Raw genomic sequence first — 15,608 nt, forward strand, 5'->3', positions numbered from 1 at the left:
GTACTTGGAAGTGCTGAAAAGGCTGCGTGAAAAAGTGAGACCTGAATAATTCCTGGCTCTGCATCACGACAATGCACCAGCTCACACGGCACTGCCTGTGAGGGAGTTTTTAGCCAGCAAACAAATAACTGTATTGAAACACCCTCCCTACTCACCTGATCTGGTCCCCAATGACTCTTTCATTACCCAAAGATAAAGGAAATACTGAAAGAAAGACATTTTGATGACATTCAGGACATCAAGGGTAATACGACAACAGCTCTGATGGCCATTCCAGAAAGAGTTCCAAAATTGCTTTGAAAGGTGGACTAAGCACTGTTATTGGTGCATAGCTTCCCAAGGGGAGGACTTCAAAGGTGGCTGTAATGATGATACTCAGCAATGAGGTAGGTAGCACTTTTTCTAGGATGAGCTCACAAACTTAATTGTGTGTGTGTGTGGTGTGGAGTGGTGTGTATGACCTATTTCTGGAACTGCTCTGCCCAGTTCCGTAAGCGAAGTGACCAACAGCCTTCAAATATTTACTGGCAGTGTTACAATGGTAAAGGTACGAAGTTAAACAGCTTTGGGTCTGCACTGTACTCTCACACAATCAGAGGCTCTGGCCTCTGAGCTGGTTCTCAGTTTCCTTCTTCCATTTTCCTCTTGAGGAGACGTCTGACAAGCCACGTGCAGCGTGTGCTATGCAGAGCTCTTTCAGTAGAGGGAGGGGTCCTTGGTGCACAGCGTGACACCAGTACATGCACTATGCCCTTGTCGTTTGACGGAACGTGAACCCATAGAAGAAACTGTTCCTGGCCCTGAATTTTTAGCAAATGATGTTATAAGGAGACAGTCTGAATTTAGTCAAGGGAATGTGATACCAGCCAATTATGATTAATGTCCTCATGAATTAGATCGGTGTTATTTGCAAACTGCCCCCAGGCCACGTCCAGCCATAAGCATGTTTCTGTGTCGTGGTTTCACACTGCAGTGGCAGAACTGAAAAGTCCAGGCAGAGGCTATAAGGCCAGCCAAGCCTAGAATATTTACCGGGTTTCCCCGAAAATAAGACAGAGCCGGACAATCAGCTCTAATGCGTCTTTTGGAGCAAAAATTAATATGACTATAAATATATTAATATGTAAGTGTATATTTTTATATAAAATTAATATATGACTAAATATATTAATATAAAATTATATATTAAATATATTAATATATAATAAAATTATAATATAAAATATATTAATATATATTTAATATGTTAAATATATACTAATATAAATTTAATATATTGTCTTATATTGTATAAGACCCGGTCTTAAGTAAAATAAGATGGGGTCTTATATTAATTTTTGCTCCAAAAGACGCATTAGAACTGATTGGCTAGGTCTTATTTTCGGGGAAACATGGTAGTAGCTGGTCCTTCGTAGAAAAAGTTTTCAATGCCTGAATCAGATGATCTGTTTAAGTGCAGCTAAAAACAATGGTTAGAAGATTATTTTTCATTATTGGTCTACTTCCCAGGTATAACAAATTTTGTCTTTATCATATTGTTTTAAAAGTTGCACAACTCCGAGATCAGAGCATTTCTCTAAAGATATAAACTAACACAGTCACTCAGCATACAAGTCTCACGTCCCATCTCACATGTAATTCTTAACTGGTGGTTTTGCTTCCAAACCCTGAAAATACTTAGCCTTGCTCAGGTTCGTTCATTCCTGTCATTTAACTGAGGAACACACCGGCTGGAGTCTGCCCAGCTCCTCGCTCGCTCTGTGCTGCCCCTCCGACCCCACTACCCTTTCCACAGTCTCAGCTACAAAATAACTGCATCCCCCATCTCTTCCAGCCCTGAACCCCCTCCTGATTTCTGTTTCTACCTGCGTTCTGCACATTTTTACCTGATTTCTTCCAGGTATCCCTCAAACTCACCTGTCAGAAACCTAGGGCAGTCCAAAGCCACAGAACGAAAGTGTGGCAGCAAGAATGAACCTCATGTAAACTCTGGGCTTTGGGTGACAGTGGCGTCAGTGTCGGTTCACCGACTGCTACAATGGACCACTGTGGGGGCCGTGCACGCGCGGGGATGGGGTGAATAGGAAATCTCTGGACCTTCTCAAATTTGCTGTGAGCTAAACTTGCTCTAAAAGTAAAATCTATCAAAAAAAAAAAAAGGAAAAAGAAAAGAAACGTAGGGGACAAAACCACCCACAGGGCAGTGTTCTGCCCAGCTTCCCTATTTCACCAAGACACCAACAGCTCCCACAGGCCTCTATCTACATAAAAGCTACATGTCACCAGTTACAAGTCCGTCACCTCCTTCGGGTCTCCACGCCAGCCCGCCTCCCCTCTGCTTGTTTCCTGATTATAGCTGCATCCCCGGGCTGGCAGTCACCTGCTGCCACCTCAGCCCGGCCCTCGTGGACCTGCCACATGATCGATCGCAAGAGCCACTGGCCTGCGGGGATCCCTGGCCGTGCCCTACGCCCATCAGGACGTCTCCACACAAGCCCCCCGAACAGCAGCTCCGTCCTCACCCCACCCTGTCTCTGCCACTTACTGTTGGGCTCTAGACAGTTTGCTGTGGCCTGACAGCATCCTCAAATCATTAGTTTCCATGGCTTGTGTTCAAACCCTGCGCAGAGCAGCGTCACCGTGTGTGACTCCGAGCCAACGCCAGTGCCCCCTGGTGGGAGGGCCGGGGGTGTGAACATGACTGAACAAAGATGTCTGCCGAACACGGCCAGGCTGCAAAGGCCTGTTGCTCTTTGGCCACACTGAGGATCACACCGTTACAAGACACACCCTCTCAGGCCCTTGTCAGTACCTCCCTCATCCTTGGAGCACCCTTAGGACCCGGCTCAGACGTCCTCTTTCTGACAAAGCCTTTCCAAGCCCCAGGCAGCACAAAAGAACTGAAGCCACCTGAGTCACACGCATTTGTGGGAAGGGCTCCAATTTGCACCAGCAGCCCTGACGCAGCAGAACCCCACATCTGGGATCCCTACAGGCTGGCTTCATGCTCTGCTCAGGGCACGACCACTGTAAATGGGGCTCTTGTGTGAGGAGCACAGCTGCGGTACCGGGCTCTGCACCACTAGCCGGAGGGCTGCTTTGGGCCACATTTGGGCCTGTTTGCTCAGCTTCACCTACATGGTATAGTTATGAGAATGAAAAGACTGCCTTCTGAAACGCCAGGTCTTCCAGGTACAGATATGTACCCTGAAGCACTCAGAAGACCCCTCCTTCCTACTTTCAGGCGGCGGCAGATTCTCATGTAACTGAGCAAGATGCTTACACTTCACCACATAACAGTGGACGCTGGCAGTCTGTTCGTTGGCAAGTTTCCCTCCTACGAGGGAACAACTTTGAAGGTTAGGGCTGTTTAGTTCATTCACGTAGACCCAGGACCAAGTGCTTCACAAACGCATGATGAATGAATTTTAAAAATTAATTAGAAATACAGGAAGACAGAACTGTAATGAAAAAGTGAGGACAAAATGCAGAAGAAAGTAAAGGAGAAACATGAGTATTGGGGTCCTCAAAGACGCAAAGGCATGCGAAATGGAATTTAATGCGCTTAGAGAATGTTTTGTGAGCTGCCTTAGTTCATGTCACAGCTGAGCCTTAATGAAGCTATTTCTTTATGAAAAAAAAAGAAAAAACTTGCTTCTTTTAGTAACACTTTCCAAGTTGCAATGGCATCCCAGCCTATCACCCCAGTCCTGCAGATTCCTACACACCAGAAAAATCTTTGAGACAATGGTATATGTCTATCAGTCTAAGAAATTAGTGCACCAAATTTCTCAGCAATTCTGCTTGTTCTGTGGTGAACAGATTAGATCCATTTTATCTAATGGACAAAAATCAACTTAGCAATTTCATATGCATTCACAAAGGTAAGACGTTATATGAACTACACAAGATGTAGAAGAAAATTCAGAAATGAGTTTGGTTAGTTTTTTTGGTATTCATCAAAAACACTATCAGAACTACTGGAATAAAAACAGATTAGAAATGCCCTCCCACATCAAATCAGAGCAAGATTTTCAAGCAATTACTAAATTACTTAATTTACTTCAGCAAAACATCAGCTTTCTTGGAAGCCAGGCCAAGCATTATGTAAGAATTAGTCCCAACTCTAGTTTGCAACCAAAATAAACAGATTATTAAAGTTACCCTTATTGAAAAAAATTAGTACGGGAATTGTGCAATTAGTGGAGGAATGAGTGTGGTAACATGGCAACACTGCTCAATGTGACATAAACTAGCCCAGCGGAGGCTTTTATGGAACAAAACCGGGTTTTGCCCGTCATTAAATACCAGCATGCACACATGGCATCAAAATGCGGCACATGCCTTCGCCAGGCAGGTAAACCCCCGGCTTTCCTGGGCTCCACCCTCCCTTGTGGTCTCATCTCAGGCACCCAGTTTCCAGAGCTGTAGGTATCTAGTGCCACAAGGACACCAGGAGAGACTGCACATCAGCCTCCACCCACGGGACCTGCGGCTTCCCCAATGGACAGGACGTGAGGAATGGCTTCCCGCTGGGGGCCCTGGGAGGGCAGGAGGGCAGGAGGTCCAAGGACAGACACATCTGGCACCGAGAAGTGCCTCATGATGGTATAAGAAATACAAATAGGCAAAGAACGTCTGCACTTCTGACGCCATAAAGGTGTTCTACTAAGACTAAGGAAAAGCAAAGAGAGTCGCACACAGTAACAAGAGTTGCTCTGTTGCAAACAGCGAGTCAATGGTTTGAGGCCAATGCTGCCAGTTGTGCAGAGCTTGAGAAATCTCTGCGTCTAACTCAGTCTTCCTCTTTACTGAAAGCACATTCAAATTTACAGCTGCGTGCAGGCCACAGCCTCCGCACCTGAGGGCGCACTCGTCTGCTCCCTGCCTGCTGGGCACAGAGGAGGCGCAAGCCCCAACTTACACCACTGGCTCCATGACTCAGTGATTACTCTGATTTTAAAATGAACTTGACAAGTATCCATTCAAGCTGTAGAGAAACATCTGGTGTCAAAAGGAAATAAAATGGCAGGCAGGAGAGTTCATCATTTGCCAGTTATTCAGCAGCAGTGGCCACGCGCTCCTCGGTTTGCCCTACTTTATAACAACCTAATACTGTGCTGGGAGGAACAGATGAGTATATAACAAGGTTTTCCCAAAAGCTACAACAAATGTGCTGACATTTAAAGAGCAATACTTACCCTGGGCTCATCTAAGGGGAAAGAAATCCACCCCGCCCCCATCCTCAGTGTGTGGGGACAAGGTTAGTTATGCAGAAACAGCTGAGAGAGAACATTCTCTAGGACGAATCCCCTCCCCGCTGCCCACGACCTGGGCTGCACCAGCAGTGAGGTGGCTGGAATCTCCTGGGGCAGGGGGGCTCGATTTCCTGCTCAGAGCATGAAGGCTCTGATACCAGACATATGTGGAATGATGGATAGGCCTTATTTAAAAAGCACAATACTATTTCTTAGCACGATTTTCAGTGACTAAATATAGGCTCAGCAACAGCACTGCTGATGAAATCCCCCAGGAGACATTTTCAAAGAGAAGCAAAAGCAAACGGATTTCTGATGTGGCCACAGGACAACTGTTGTAAATGAACTCGCCGCAATGTAAGAAGACAAAGATGAAACCTGTTCAATTAACTGAATCCTAAATCCTCTTCTATTATCAAGTGGGCTGCGGCTGAGTGGGTCTGACACTCGGAACAAAACCTCCACAAAGACACCCCACATCCCTGAGTGGGCCCCGAGCCCCTCCCTTCCCACGGCGCCTTCTGCGGGCAGTGGTCACCAGTCCCTGAACTGCTGGCAGGCTCCCTGGCGTCTTTCCCATTTCCTGGTCAGATGCTCAGAGCTGACAGGATTTAACAGATAAGCAGGATGAAGAGCAGGGGCTGCGTTAATCTCTTCATTCACCCACGTGCCCCGAGGGCCAGTGGCTCACCTGGGCTCTGGGCACCACACCCGAGGGGGGGCTCAGTGCCCTCCCGGAGCCGATGGGCTGATATTCCTCAGAGATCTCTCCTCGAGTCCTTCCTGCTGGGGTCTCACCTGACAACTAGGCCACGGGTCTCAGCCTCGGCACCGCTGGGGAACCGCCTGATGTGGGGTCCCACCCCTGGAGATTCTGTGGCCTCAATACCAGGATTTTTCAAAACCTGAAGGTGCTTCTCATGTGTAGACGTGACTGGGAACCGCACCACCCATCAGCCCTACTCTGGCAGGGGAACCCCAGGCGTCGCCGGCACTCAGGCTGAGAAAGGCTTGTCTGTGCTCTGCTCCCCCCGGGGGGAGCTTGGAATGTCTGCCAGAGCCACATGAGCGGCACGACTGGCTGCTTCGGAGGGTGAGGGTGGGTGGCAGAGGAGCTGAACGACGACTCACAGGTTGTCCAGCTTGGCTGGAGGCGAAGGCGACACCTCAGCAAGACAGGCAGTCTAGAAGAATGAGCAGCTTTGAGAGGAACCATGATTTCTTTTTGACATTTTGTGATTGAGACTTCCGTGGGACTTTGACAACATATAACAGCAAGTTTGCTGACTGGGAACCTGGGCAATCAAGGTGAGGCACAGCCCTGGGAGCCACTGGGATAGAAGAGATCACTAGAGTCATAGATGAGCTTACCTGGGGACCAAAATACAGATAGAACAGAAAGGAGACGAGCCAGGAACAAACTGGGAAGTGATGGCATTTAAGGAGTGGACAACAGACAACTCAGCAAATGAGATACAGGGGAAAATGCCCAGAAAGGTTAGGACAGAAACGTGACCGTGACGTCTTGGAATCGCTGAGGCAGCCTGTGTCCTCAGGGCCGAGCACACAGTCGGCCTCAATGGAAATGGGTTTCGTCAGTCAGTCAATGAGGGCTTTCAAGAGGAAGTGGTGGTCAACTGCAGCGAGAGCTGCAGGGTTTAAGGTAAGGACATGTGCTGGGGTTTGGTGGCAAGGCCTCTGGAGATTTGGGAGAGCAGTTTCAGAGGAGAATGCTCATGGGACAGAGATGCTTCATAAATCACATGCGACAGTTAACATCCCCAACCTCGGCGTGGCGGGGGTGCAGGAGGGGAGGTGTGTGTGGAGGACACGTGCTACCTAGTAAGTGGCTACTGGATTGCCCTTGCTTTCTGCTAATAACTGTAGCACACTAGAGAATTTTAAGTTTACTCGCATCTGTGCTCCACCAGCTCAGTAACTGCAGCACATGGAAGTGAAGCAGAAATGTGGACCTAAGGCAAGGAGTCTGCTCACAGCCGAGCAGGGTTCCAGCACCGGAAGTGCACGGCTCTTTGGGCTGTAGGAGGCAGGGGCCGCGCAACAGGGACATGGATGGAGATGCGGGTGAAGGATGCGGGTGAAGGACGCGGGCAGCAAACCGCTGTGCCCGCAGCTCCCACTGTCTGGGCCCCAGCCCGCCTGTGCCTGTGCACTGAGGTGGCCTGCCCCACAGGTGCCGTCGCGTGTGCACGTCCACCCTCTTCCCCTGCGATCCCTACTCTTCCTGAGCTTCCAGAACAAACAGGTGCCCTGAAATATGGCTTTACCTGATGAGGAGAAGCCTGTCTTTCTCAGATGGATGGTCATCCAGCCACTGGGAGAAGCGAGCGTGGGACCATTCAGCTCTCTGCAGGGGGGACATAATTAGAGAAGAGAGAGTGCACATGCATTCTTCAGTGAACGGCAATAAGTGATGGTTCAAAACCTGTTTTTAAGGATGCCAAGGAGAAAGCCCCCCAGCACGTGCCTGAGGAAAGATGGCACAGCCCTTGGGGAGCCTTCCTAACTCCCAAGGAGCCTCTGGACTTGCCAGTGAAAGGTGGGTCAGCAAAGGAAATGGGGCCTCCATCAAAAAAGCTTTATAAACGTAAATTATTTATGTCATTATTATTTAAAGGGCTAATTCTGGATTCACCCAGTAATTCTAACAATGCTGAGAAAGCAGGGACAGGGAAGTGGGAGTTTTCCTTCCTAAATGATTTACTACTAAGACAGACATCCATGACTGAGTAAGAAAGAGAAGGCGGGGAACACATTCAGGGAGTGGGGCTCTGTGGTCAGACTCCTAAGAGGGTTGTGGCTTCACGTTATTACCTGGAAGGGGGATTTCAGCTCAGCCGGTGCTCTCGTGAACAAAAACTGAATAGCGATGCTGAACGGAATAATGTCCCCCAGTGCGGGACTACTGGCCAGGTGTTCACTGGTCTGGAAGAGCAGTGGTCTAAAGAAAGAAAAAGCAGAAGTTATTAGTGCTTGTCAATACTGGAGGAAGTGCTATAGTGGAAGAACCACACAGCGGATGGGAGTGTAACAGCCTACGGCAGCAGAAGATGAATAAGGGCATTCTTCCTGCACTGGCTAACTCTTAACCATTCTCCCGACATGCAGCCGGGACACACGCACATCCACGCACGCTGGCAGAGGGCCCCAGCTCGCTGGCCTATGTGTCTCACTTTGCTTCCAGGTGACTCAGCCAAACCCCCTCTTAGAGCTCATGTGATTCATAGGCTAAATTCAGAGAACATAGTAAAGCCTTCAACTAGTTATCACTAATAGATTCTTCTCTTGGTCAAAACTTTCAGTTTTCATTTTCAATAAAATCATTCCTTGGGCTATAATCTAAGGTGGGTAAATGTACACATTTCTACACAACTTTTCAAAGGGCAATTATGTCCGTGTATACACAAAGTTATTTCTCTGCTGAACATCTATCAGGTTTATGCCAGCTCTCTTCTAACGACTGCATGTCGGGGCCACCAGCCCCCCTTCCCCAGGAGCATGCGACCAGATCCACACCACTACCAGTCATCAGCGCCTTGTCACAAGACCGGCAAGGCAAATGGGAAACTCTTATTGCCCCCTCCTAATTGGCTCTGGGCTCCGAGGGACAAGAGCAGGTTAGAGGCCAAGCTGTGGAGGCCGCATGTCCAGAGGCAGCCAGGACCGGAAACACGAAACAGCTGAGTCCTGGGCTCTGCTCCCCTGTGGCGAGGACTCCAGCTGCGCTGAGAGCCTGCAAAACCAGACCAGCGTCTTCCTCATACTGACGGCACGTCAGCAGTGTTCTTGCTAGGTCCAGAGTATTACTGAAAGAATGTCCTTATAGTAGCCATTCTCTAAGTAAAATCTATCTCCGGTAATTTTAACTGTTTCATCAAATAACACTTATCAGCAATTTATTTTACTTAGTTATTGCAGAAACATTTCAGATCATTTGTATTGCCCATCACAAGAAACCCATAAAGCTCCACACCAGACACTGGACGGGAGTGTGACTCGGGTCTTCCACGGCCGCCCTGGGGGTGTAGCACACTTGCCTTGAAAAATTTTGAGGCCCAAATCATCTCACAGTGTTTCAAGCTACAGAGCTTCAGGCAACGAGTCAAGCACCCAATCAGACCTGAGGGATTTTGGTTTTGTGTGTCGGCATCCCTGGGAGTCCTGCTCTGTGGCGACTGGCACTGCCTCCATCTGGGTGGAAGTTTCCAGCTTCACCAACAGCGCGGCGATCACAGCACCTGCTAACACCTACAGCGCTTAACGTGTCAGGCACTGTTTGAGAAGCTTCCTACATGGCAACTCATTTATTCCTCTAAACAACCCTATAAAGTGGGGGCTCCCAGGCCCTCACTTTGCGGACAGCTCAACTGAGGGGTGGAGAAATTAGGTACAAGCCAGGAGAGCATAGAGCAGGGACCCAACCAGGCAGCTGGCTCTTCATTTCGCCCACAGCCTCTTCAAGCATCTCGACGACAGCAACTGCTTGCCCTGTTTTCAAAACAGATGAATTCTCAGCGAGAAACAAAAATCCCTGGAGTAAGGACCATTTCAAACCGTCAACCACTCACATAGAAAACCCTATCTAAAAATGTTTCCAGGACACCCATGCAATTATTGTCTCTTTAGGTACCCCAAATTCTCTCTTTCGGTCAGACTGGACCCCCATCACCTACATACTTGAGTCATATCATCAGAGCCTCTCTTGTAATAATTTCCTCCTTGGGCAGGACTGTAAGTTCCTGAGGCCTCCGGAAGCTGACGTGGAATGCGGATGGAGCTGCACTCCAGCTCCACTTCCCACAGATGGGCAGGGGACGCTGCAACCTCTCACAGCCTGTGGGCCTGGGGGTGGAGCAGCTGGCATTCCCAGCCAGCTCCCTGGGACCCTAAACCAAGTCTGTGGCCCAGCAGTCTGCTTTCTGCACCACGGATAAGGGATAAAGGGCCAAGAGGTAGGGGCGGACGATCCCCCCACACCCCTCCCGCCCACACTCCGGCACGCCTGGAAGGCCGCTCTGAGCACTGTGCCTCCACTTCCCGCCACGACACGAGACCCGGGACTGACTGCAGAACAGCCCTGTGGACCCCTTCCTGCCTCTGCTACAGCAACATACCTAAGAATGTCCGTCCCCATCCCCCTGGTGCTCCCCATATGAAACCCCATGGGCAAGGGCTTCAGAATTAAGCACTAAGAAACACTGAACTTTCTCGTAGGAACAGACATCCTTCCTTTCTTCCGAAAATGAGAATTACCTTGCTGATTCTGTTTCTCTTCTATCTCTAGCTTCAGGAAGCTTAAAGTCAAATTGGAAGCTTACCTGTAGCAATAAAATTGGTTTTATGGTTTGAATATTTGTGTTTTTTTCTTTATTTCCCTTCAATATATCCTGATGCAAACTGCAAACAATACAATGGCAGAAAGGGAAGGACAGGAAGGAGGGAGGGAGATGGACAGAGAACCACTGTGTGACATGTCATGTCTCGCAGGCCCATGCCCACCGAGGTCGCTGGCTGAGACGCCTGCATGAGCCAGCCTGGTAAAACCCAGCTCTTTTTAAATTGGGGTCTTTTGGTCAATCACCTGTCCCTTTGGAGCTCTGAGTCACAGCAGTTACTTTTCTGCCAAGACTAAATCTTCCACTCCAGCCACTAAAAAGACTGCCAAAACAGCCACAGAGAGCAAAACTGAATCTGATTCCATATTATGCGTCACTGACATAATTACTCGTAAACATCAAACACAGACATTTATTTCTGGTGTTTTTTTAAGAGTCTGACAGAACACAGCATGAGAACCTTCCTTCCTCCCTGAACCCAAGTGCAATCTGAAATACTGGCAATTGAAAAAAACAAAGTACCATCTGAGGTGATATAAGGAACAAAAAGAAATTAACTAACGTGTTATAAAATGCAGATACTCCAAATGCCATAACATCATTCTTAGAGAAAAATAAATATAGCAGCACTTTCAAAGTTCAACTTTACAGCCAGTAGGCAGTCTTAATTAATCAAGTATTAGGTCCCATTAGAAAAAATTGCATTTCAAGTAGGAGAGCTCCACATTAAGTGACTCACGCTATGTAGCTGTCAGTCTTCTGTTAGGGCCAATTACAAAGTGATGGAAGCCTGAAGTCCTGCTGCTCCCGGGCCCACATCCAGTGGTGGCCCATGCCTCCTGCACCGCTCATAGCAAACCTCCTGGTCAGGGGCCTGAGAAGACTATGCACTGAGATCTGGAACCAGCACAGAAACGAGAGGAGATGGAAGGAAAAAAATCCCCCCTGTGCAGGACAAGAGCGCCTTCTGAGAGAAGGAAGGGGAGAGATGAGTGTCAGAGGCCCATAGGAAGTCAGGACCTGCGGGAGCTACTTTAGGGAGGCCCAGATATCGTGGTAGGGGGCCATGTGGATCCCAGAAGAGAGTGAACCAGAAGGCCTGTAACGGGGGCTAAGTCAGGGCTCCAAGTAGAGAGGTTAGAGGACTTCCAGGTTCCTTCCTTAGAGTCTAGATTGTCAATCTTAGGAGACCAGGTTGAAAAGGAGGCAGACATTCTCTAGAACGAAAGGGTACATTTGGCTCAACATTGCTGATGCATGTCCTGGAAGACTGTATATGGTGAAGGTGATGGGGTGAGTGGGGGCGGGGGCGGGGGTTTGATAGCAGAAGGTGCCCACCAAACGGGTAAGTTTATATTCTCTTTAAATTTTCTGACACTTTTCCTGGATGATTCACAGAAGCATTCAAATGTTGTACTGGGACAAGAGTGCAAACACCAGGAATTTCTGCAATAAGACAGGGGGTGTGGTGGTTCCAAGCATGGGCTTTGGGGTCCGGCTGCTGAGTCTGAAATGCAGCTTTGCAATTCTGTTTTCAGATGCGCAGCCCGGGCAACCTCCATTTTCCCACCATCAACTGCATTTAGCACAGGGTTAGCAAAGTAAGTGCTTCAATGATGAGTGCTAGAATAAACACATGATACACCCCTCCATGTTCACTGGGTGCTCCTAGCACTGTCAAGGTACTGGCCCAAGAGGGGGCTGCCTTCTGGCTACAATGCTGGAATCTCGAACTTGGAATTAAGAATCCAGAAACCCTGGGGAGATAGTTATTTCAGGGGATTGATTCACAAGCGGAAAGTGAGGACAACACACTTTTAGCACTTAGTGCTAAAAGTGCTAAAAACGGCAGCTTGCAGGGATGGCTGCCTTTTAGTCCTACATACACACAGGCACGGAGGATTGGGATTTCAAGCAGCAGAAAATCACTAATACAAATTGTAGACATGGAAAACCCTCACCACACTTACAATAGTCGACATGATTTCTGGTCAGGATGGCGGAGTAGGTGGAGCTCTGCTTGCCTTCTCTCACGACTACATGGAAGTTGCAGCTAACTGCACAGCACCCATTGTTGGGGTTGCCTGGGATCTAGCTGAGCAGAGGTCCTGCAGCCGAGGACATACAGAGGAGGCCACTTCGAGACTGGTGGGAGGGGCGGAGACACGGAGCAGGCTGGCCCTACACCATGTGTAGCAGCTGGATAGCAGGAGGGATGGATGTCTTGGCTATAGAGCTCTCTCTGGAGGGCAAGGGGCCTTGCAACAGGCTCTGCAGCCCAGGGTTCCAGTACCTAGAGGAGAGGTCCCCACAACTTCTGGCTATGAGGACCGGTGGAAATTGTGGCTGAGTGGGACGAAGGGCTGCTGGAGTACCACGTGTTTCTCTTGAAGGGCCCATGTGCAAACTTTCTCACTGACAGACTAGCTCACTCTGAGCACCAGTGCTGGGGCAGTGGCTCAAAGGGTGCCAGGGACGTTCAGGGAGAAACTGAATTGTCTGGCTTTCGAGAAAGGGCTGGAGGGGCAACTTTCTACCAGACAGAAGTGCTGGCAGAAGCCATTGTTCCTTTGTTGAGCTCTCCCGCCACCCAGCCTGCAGGCACAGTTGGGTGTCATATCTGAGTCTCCATCATCCTGGCTAACACTGATCACCCTGCCCTGGTGATTCCCCAAGACCTCACCCCACCTAACTTGTGGGCACACCCAAACTGCTTCCAGTGGCTTTTCCATACAAACAGCCTGTCTTGGTTCATGTTGTGTACTTTTTTTTTTTTTTTAAGGACTTTTTTGGGGAACAGTGTGTACTTCCAGAACTTTTTCCAAGTCAAATGGTTGTCCTTTCAATCTTAGTTGTGGAGGGTGCAGCTCAGCTCCAGGTCCAGTGCCATTGTTATTTGCAAGGGGCGCAGCCCACCATCCCTTGCGGGAGTTGAGGAATTGAACTGGCAACCTTGTGGTTGAGAACCGACTGGCCCATGTGGGAATCGAACCGGCAGCCTTCGGTGTTAGGAGCATGGAGCTCCAATGGCCTGAGCCACCAGGCTGGCCCCATGCTGTGTACTTTCTTAAAATCTCACAAACCCCAAACATGCAGCATCTAGCTTCAGTGTCCCGTACCTCTTGTGAGCAGCACCAAGCCTGGCACTAGAGGCAGCCAGCTTCGGTTCAGGACTTGACCTCTTCCAGGTACCTCCAAGCCTAGCACAGGTAGCTTCCATCTGTAGATTGCTTTGTGGCTCAGCCAGGTGCCCCAGGCAGGGCACAGGCTGTAGCTGAACTTGGCCTAGAGTGGAGGGGCCCTCCCAGGAGGCCCTGGGGCTGGCACACCCAGTGGCCTGCTTCAGACCAAGCTGAGCCAGACCATGACCCGCTCACCTTCTAGGGCAAAACACCCAATGGGAAGACTGGGAAGGCACCAGAGTCCTGCTAAAGTGAATCCTGCTCTGTAGGGTCAGCCCCTGCACAACAATTCCTCCACTGTAGTCACAGCCAGTCCTCACAACCAATCAGCCTGAGGGTCAATCCCTCCCAACGACATGAAAACAGCAACCAAGGCTCAACTACAAGAGGAAAACACACAAAACCCACACCAAGGACATACATGGAGCACCTGGCTCAGGTGACCAGGGAAACTGTACCATTGGGTCCCACAGGACACATATTACACATAAGGCCACTCTAAGACCAGGAGGCACAGCAGCCATACCTAACATATAGAAACAAACCCAGGCAGATAGCCAAAATGGGTAGAGAAAGAAACATGTCCCAAATGGAAAAAAAAAAAAAAGAACAGAACAAAACTCAAGAAAAAGATTTAAACACAATGGAGACAAGCTATCTACCAGATGCAGAGTTCAAAACTCTGGTTATAAGGATGCTCAGTGATCTCAGGGAGAACTTCAATAAAGAGATAGGAAACATAAAAATGGAGATAGAGAACATAAAAAAGAACCCATCAGAAATGAAGAATATAATAAATGAAATGAAGAATACATTACAGGGAATCAAAAGTACATCACATGAAACAAAGGCTCGAATCGGTGTTTTGTAAAACAGGACAGCAGAAAACATCTAGTAAGAACAGCAAAAAGAAAAAAAAGAGTTCAAAAAAAAAATCAGGGTAGTTTGAGGGACTTCTGGGACAATATCAAGAGTATCAACATTCTCATCACAGTGTTACCAGAAGGATGAGGAAGAGAGCAAGGAATTGAAAACCTATTTGGAGAAATAAGACTGAAAAATTCCCTAACCTGGTAAAGGAAATAGACATACAAGCCCAAACAAGATGAACCCAAACAGGCCACATCAAAACACATCATAATTAAAATGCCGAAGATTAAAGACACAGAGAGAATCCTAAAAGCAGCAAGAGAAAAGCAGGTTACCTACAAGGGAGCTCCCATAAGATTGTCAGCTGATTTCTCAACAGAAACTTTGCAGACCAAAAGGAATTGGCACTAAATATTCAAAGTAATGAAAACCAAGGAACTACAACTAAGATTACGCTACCCAGCAAAGCTATCATTTAGAATCAAAGGTCAGAAAAAGAGCTTCCCAGACAAGAAAAAGCCAAAGGAGTTCATCACCACCAAACCAGTATTACAGAAAATGTTAGAGGGACTTCTTTAAGAAGAAAAAGAGGAAGCATTTTTCTCAGTCTGTTGAGATCTTGCTTCCCGGCATACCTCTGTTTGGCTCACATAAACTCTAATAAACTCTTAGAAAAAAAATCTCTAAAAAAACAAAGAAGGAAAAATGATCAAAGACATAAATAATAAAATGTCAGTAACTACATATCTATCAACAATTACTTTAAATATAAACGGATCAAATGCTCCCGTCAAAAGATAAGGTACCTGAATGGATAAGAAAACAAAACCCTTGCTGCCTACAAGAGACTCACTTCAGATTGAAAGACACACACAGATGGAAAGTAAAGGGATGGAAAATATATCTCATTAAAATGGGAAAGAAAATAAAAAAACTGGAGT

The 15,608-nt window shown here is 48.0% G+C and overlaps 1 protein-coding gene across 3 annotated transcripts in view; it reads right to left on the reverse strand.

The window, feature by feature from the left end:
• The window catches only part of COG5 (component of oligomeric golgi complex 5), a 326,514-nt gene that overhangs the window by 2,274 nt on the left and 308,632 nt on the right, over window positions 1-15,608 (reverse strand). For 2 of the 3 annotated variants that reach the window (XM_081079882.1, XM_081079884.1), the window contains 2 exons: window positions 8,094-8,220; window positions 7,547-7,626 (listed from right to left, as the gene is read on the reverse strand). In XM_081079882.1, coding sequence (XP_080936008.1) covers window positions 7,547-7,626; window positions 8,094-8,220 — 207 coding nt within the window. Of the gene's footprint in view, window positions 1-155; window positions 205-7,546; window positions 7,627-8,093; window positions 8,221-15,608 lie in introns of all 3 variants that reach the window. The other variant, XM_081079883.1, reaches the window with a different exon arrangement.

Source organism: Rhinolophus hipposideros, assembly GCF_964194185.1.
Source record: "Rhinolophus hipposideros genome assembly, chromosome: 18".
Lineage (NCBI taxonomy): Eukaryota > Metazoa > Chordata > Mammalia > Chiroptera > Rhinolophidae > Rhinolophus > Rhinolophus hipposideros.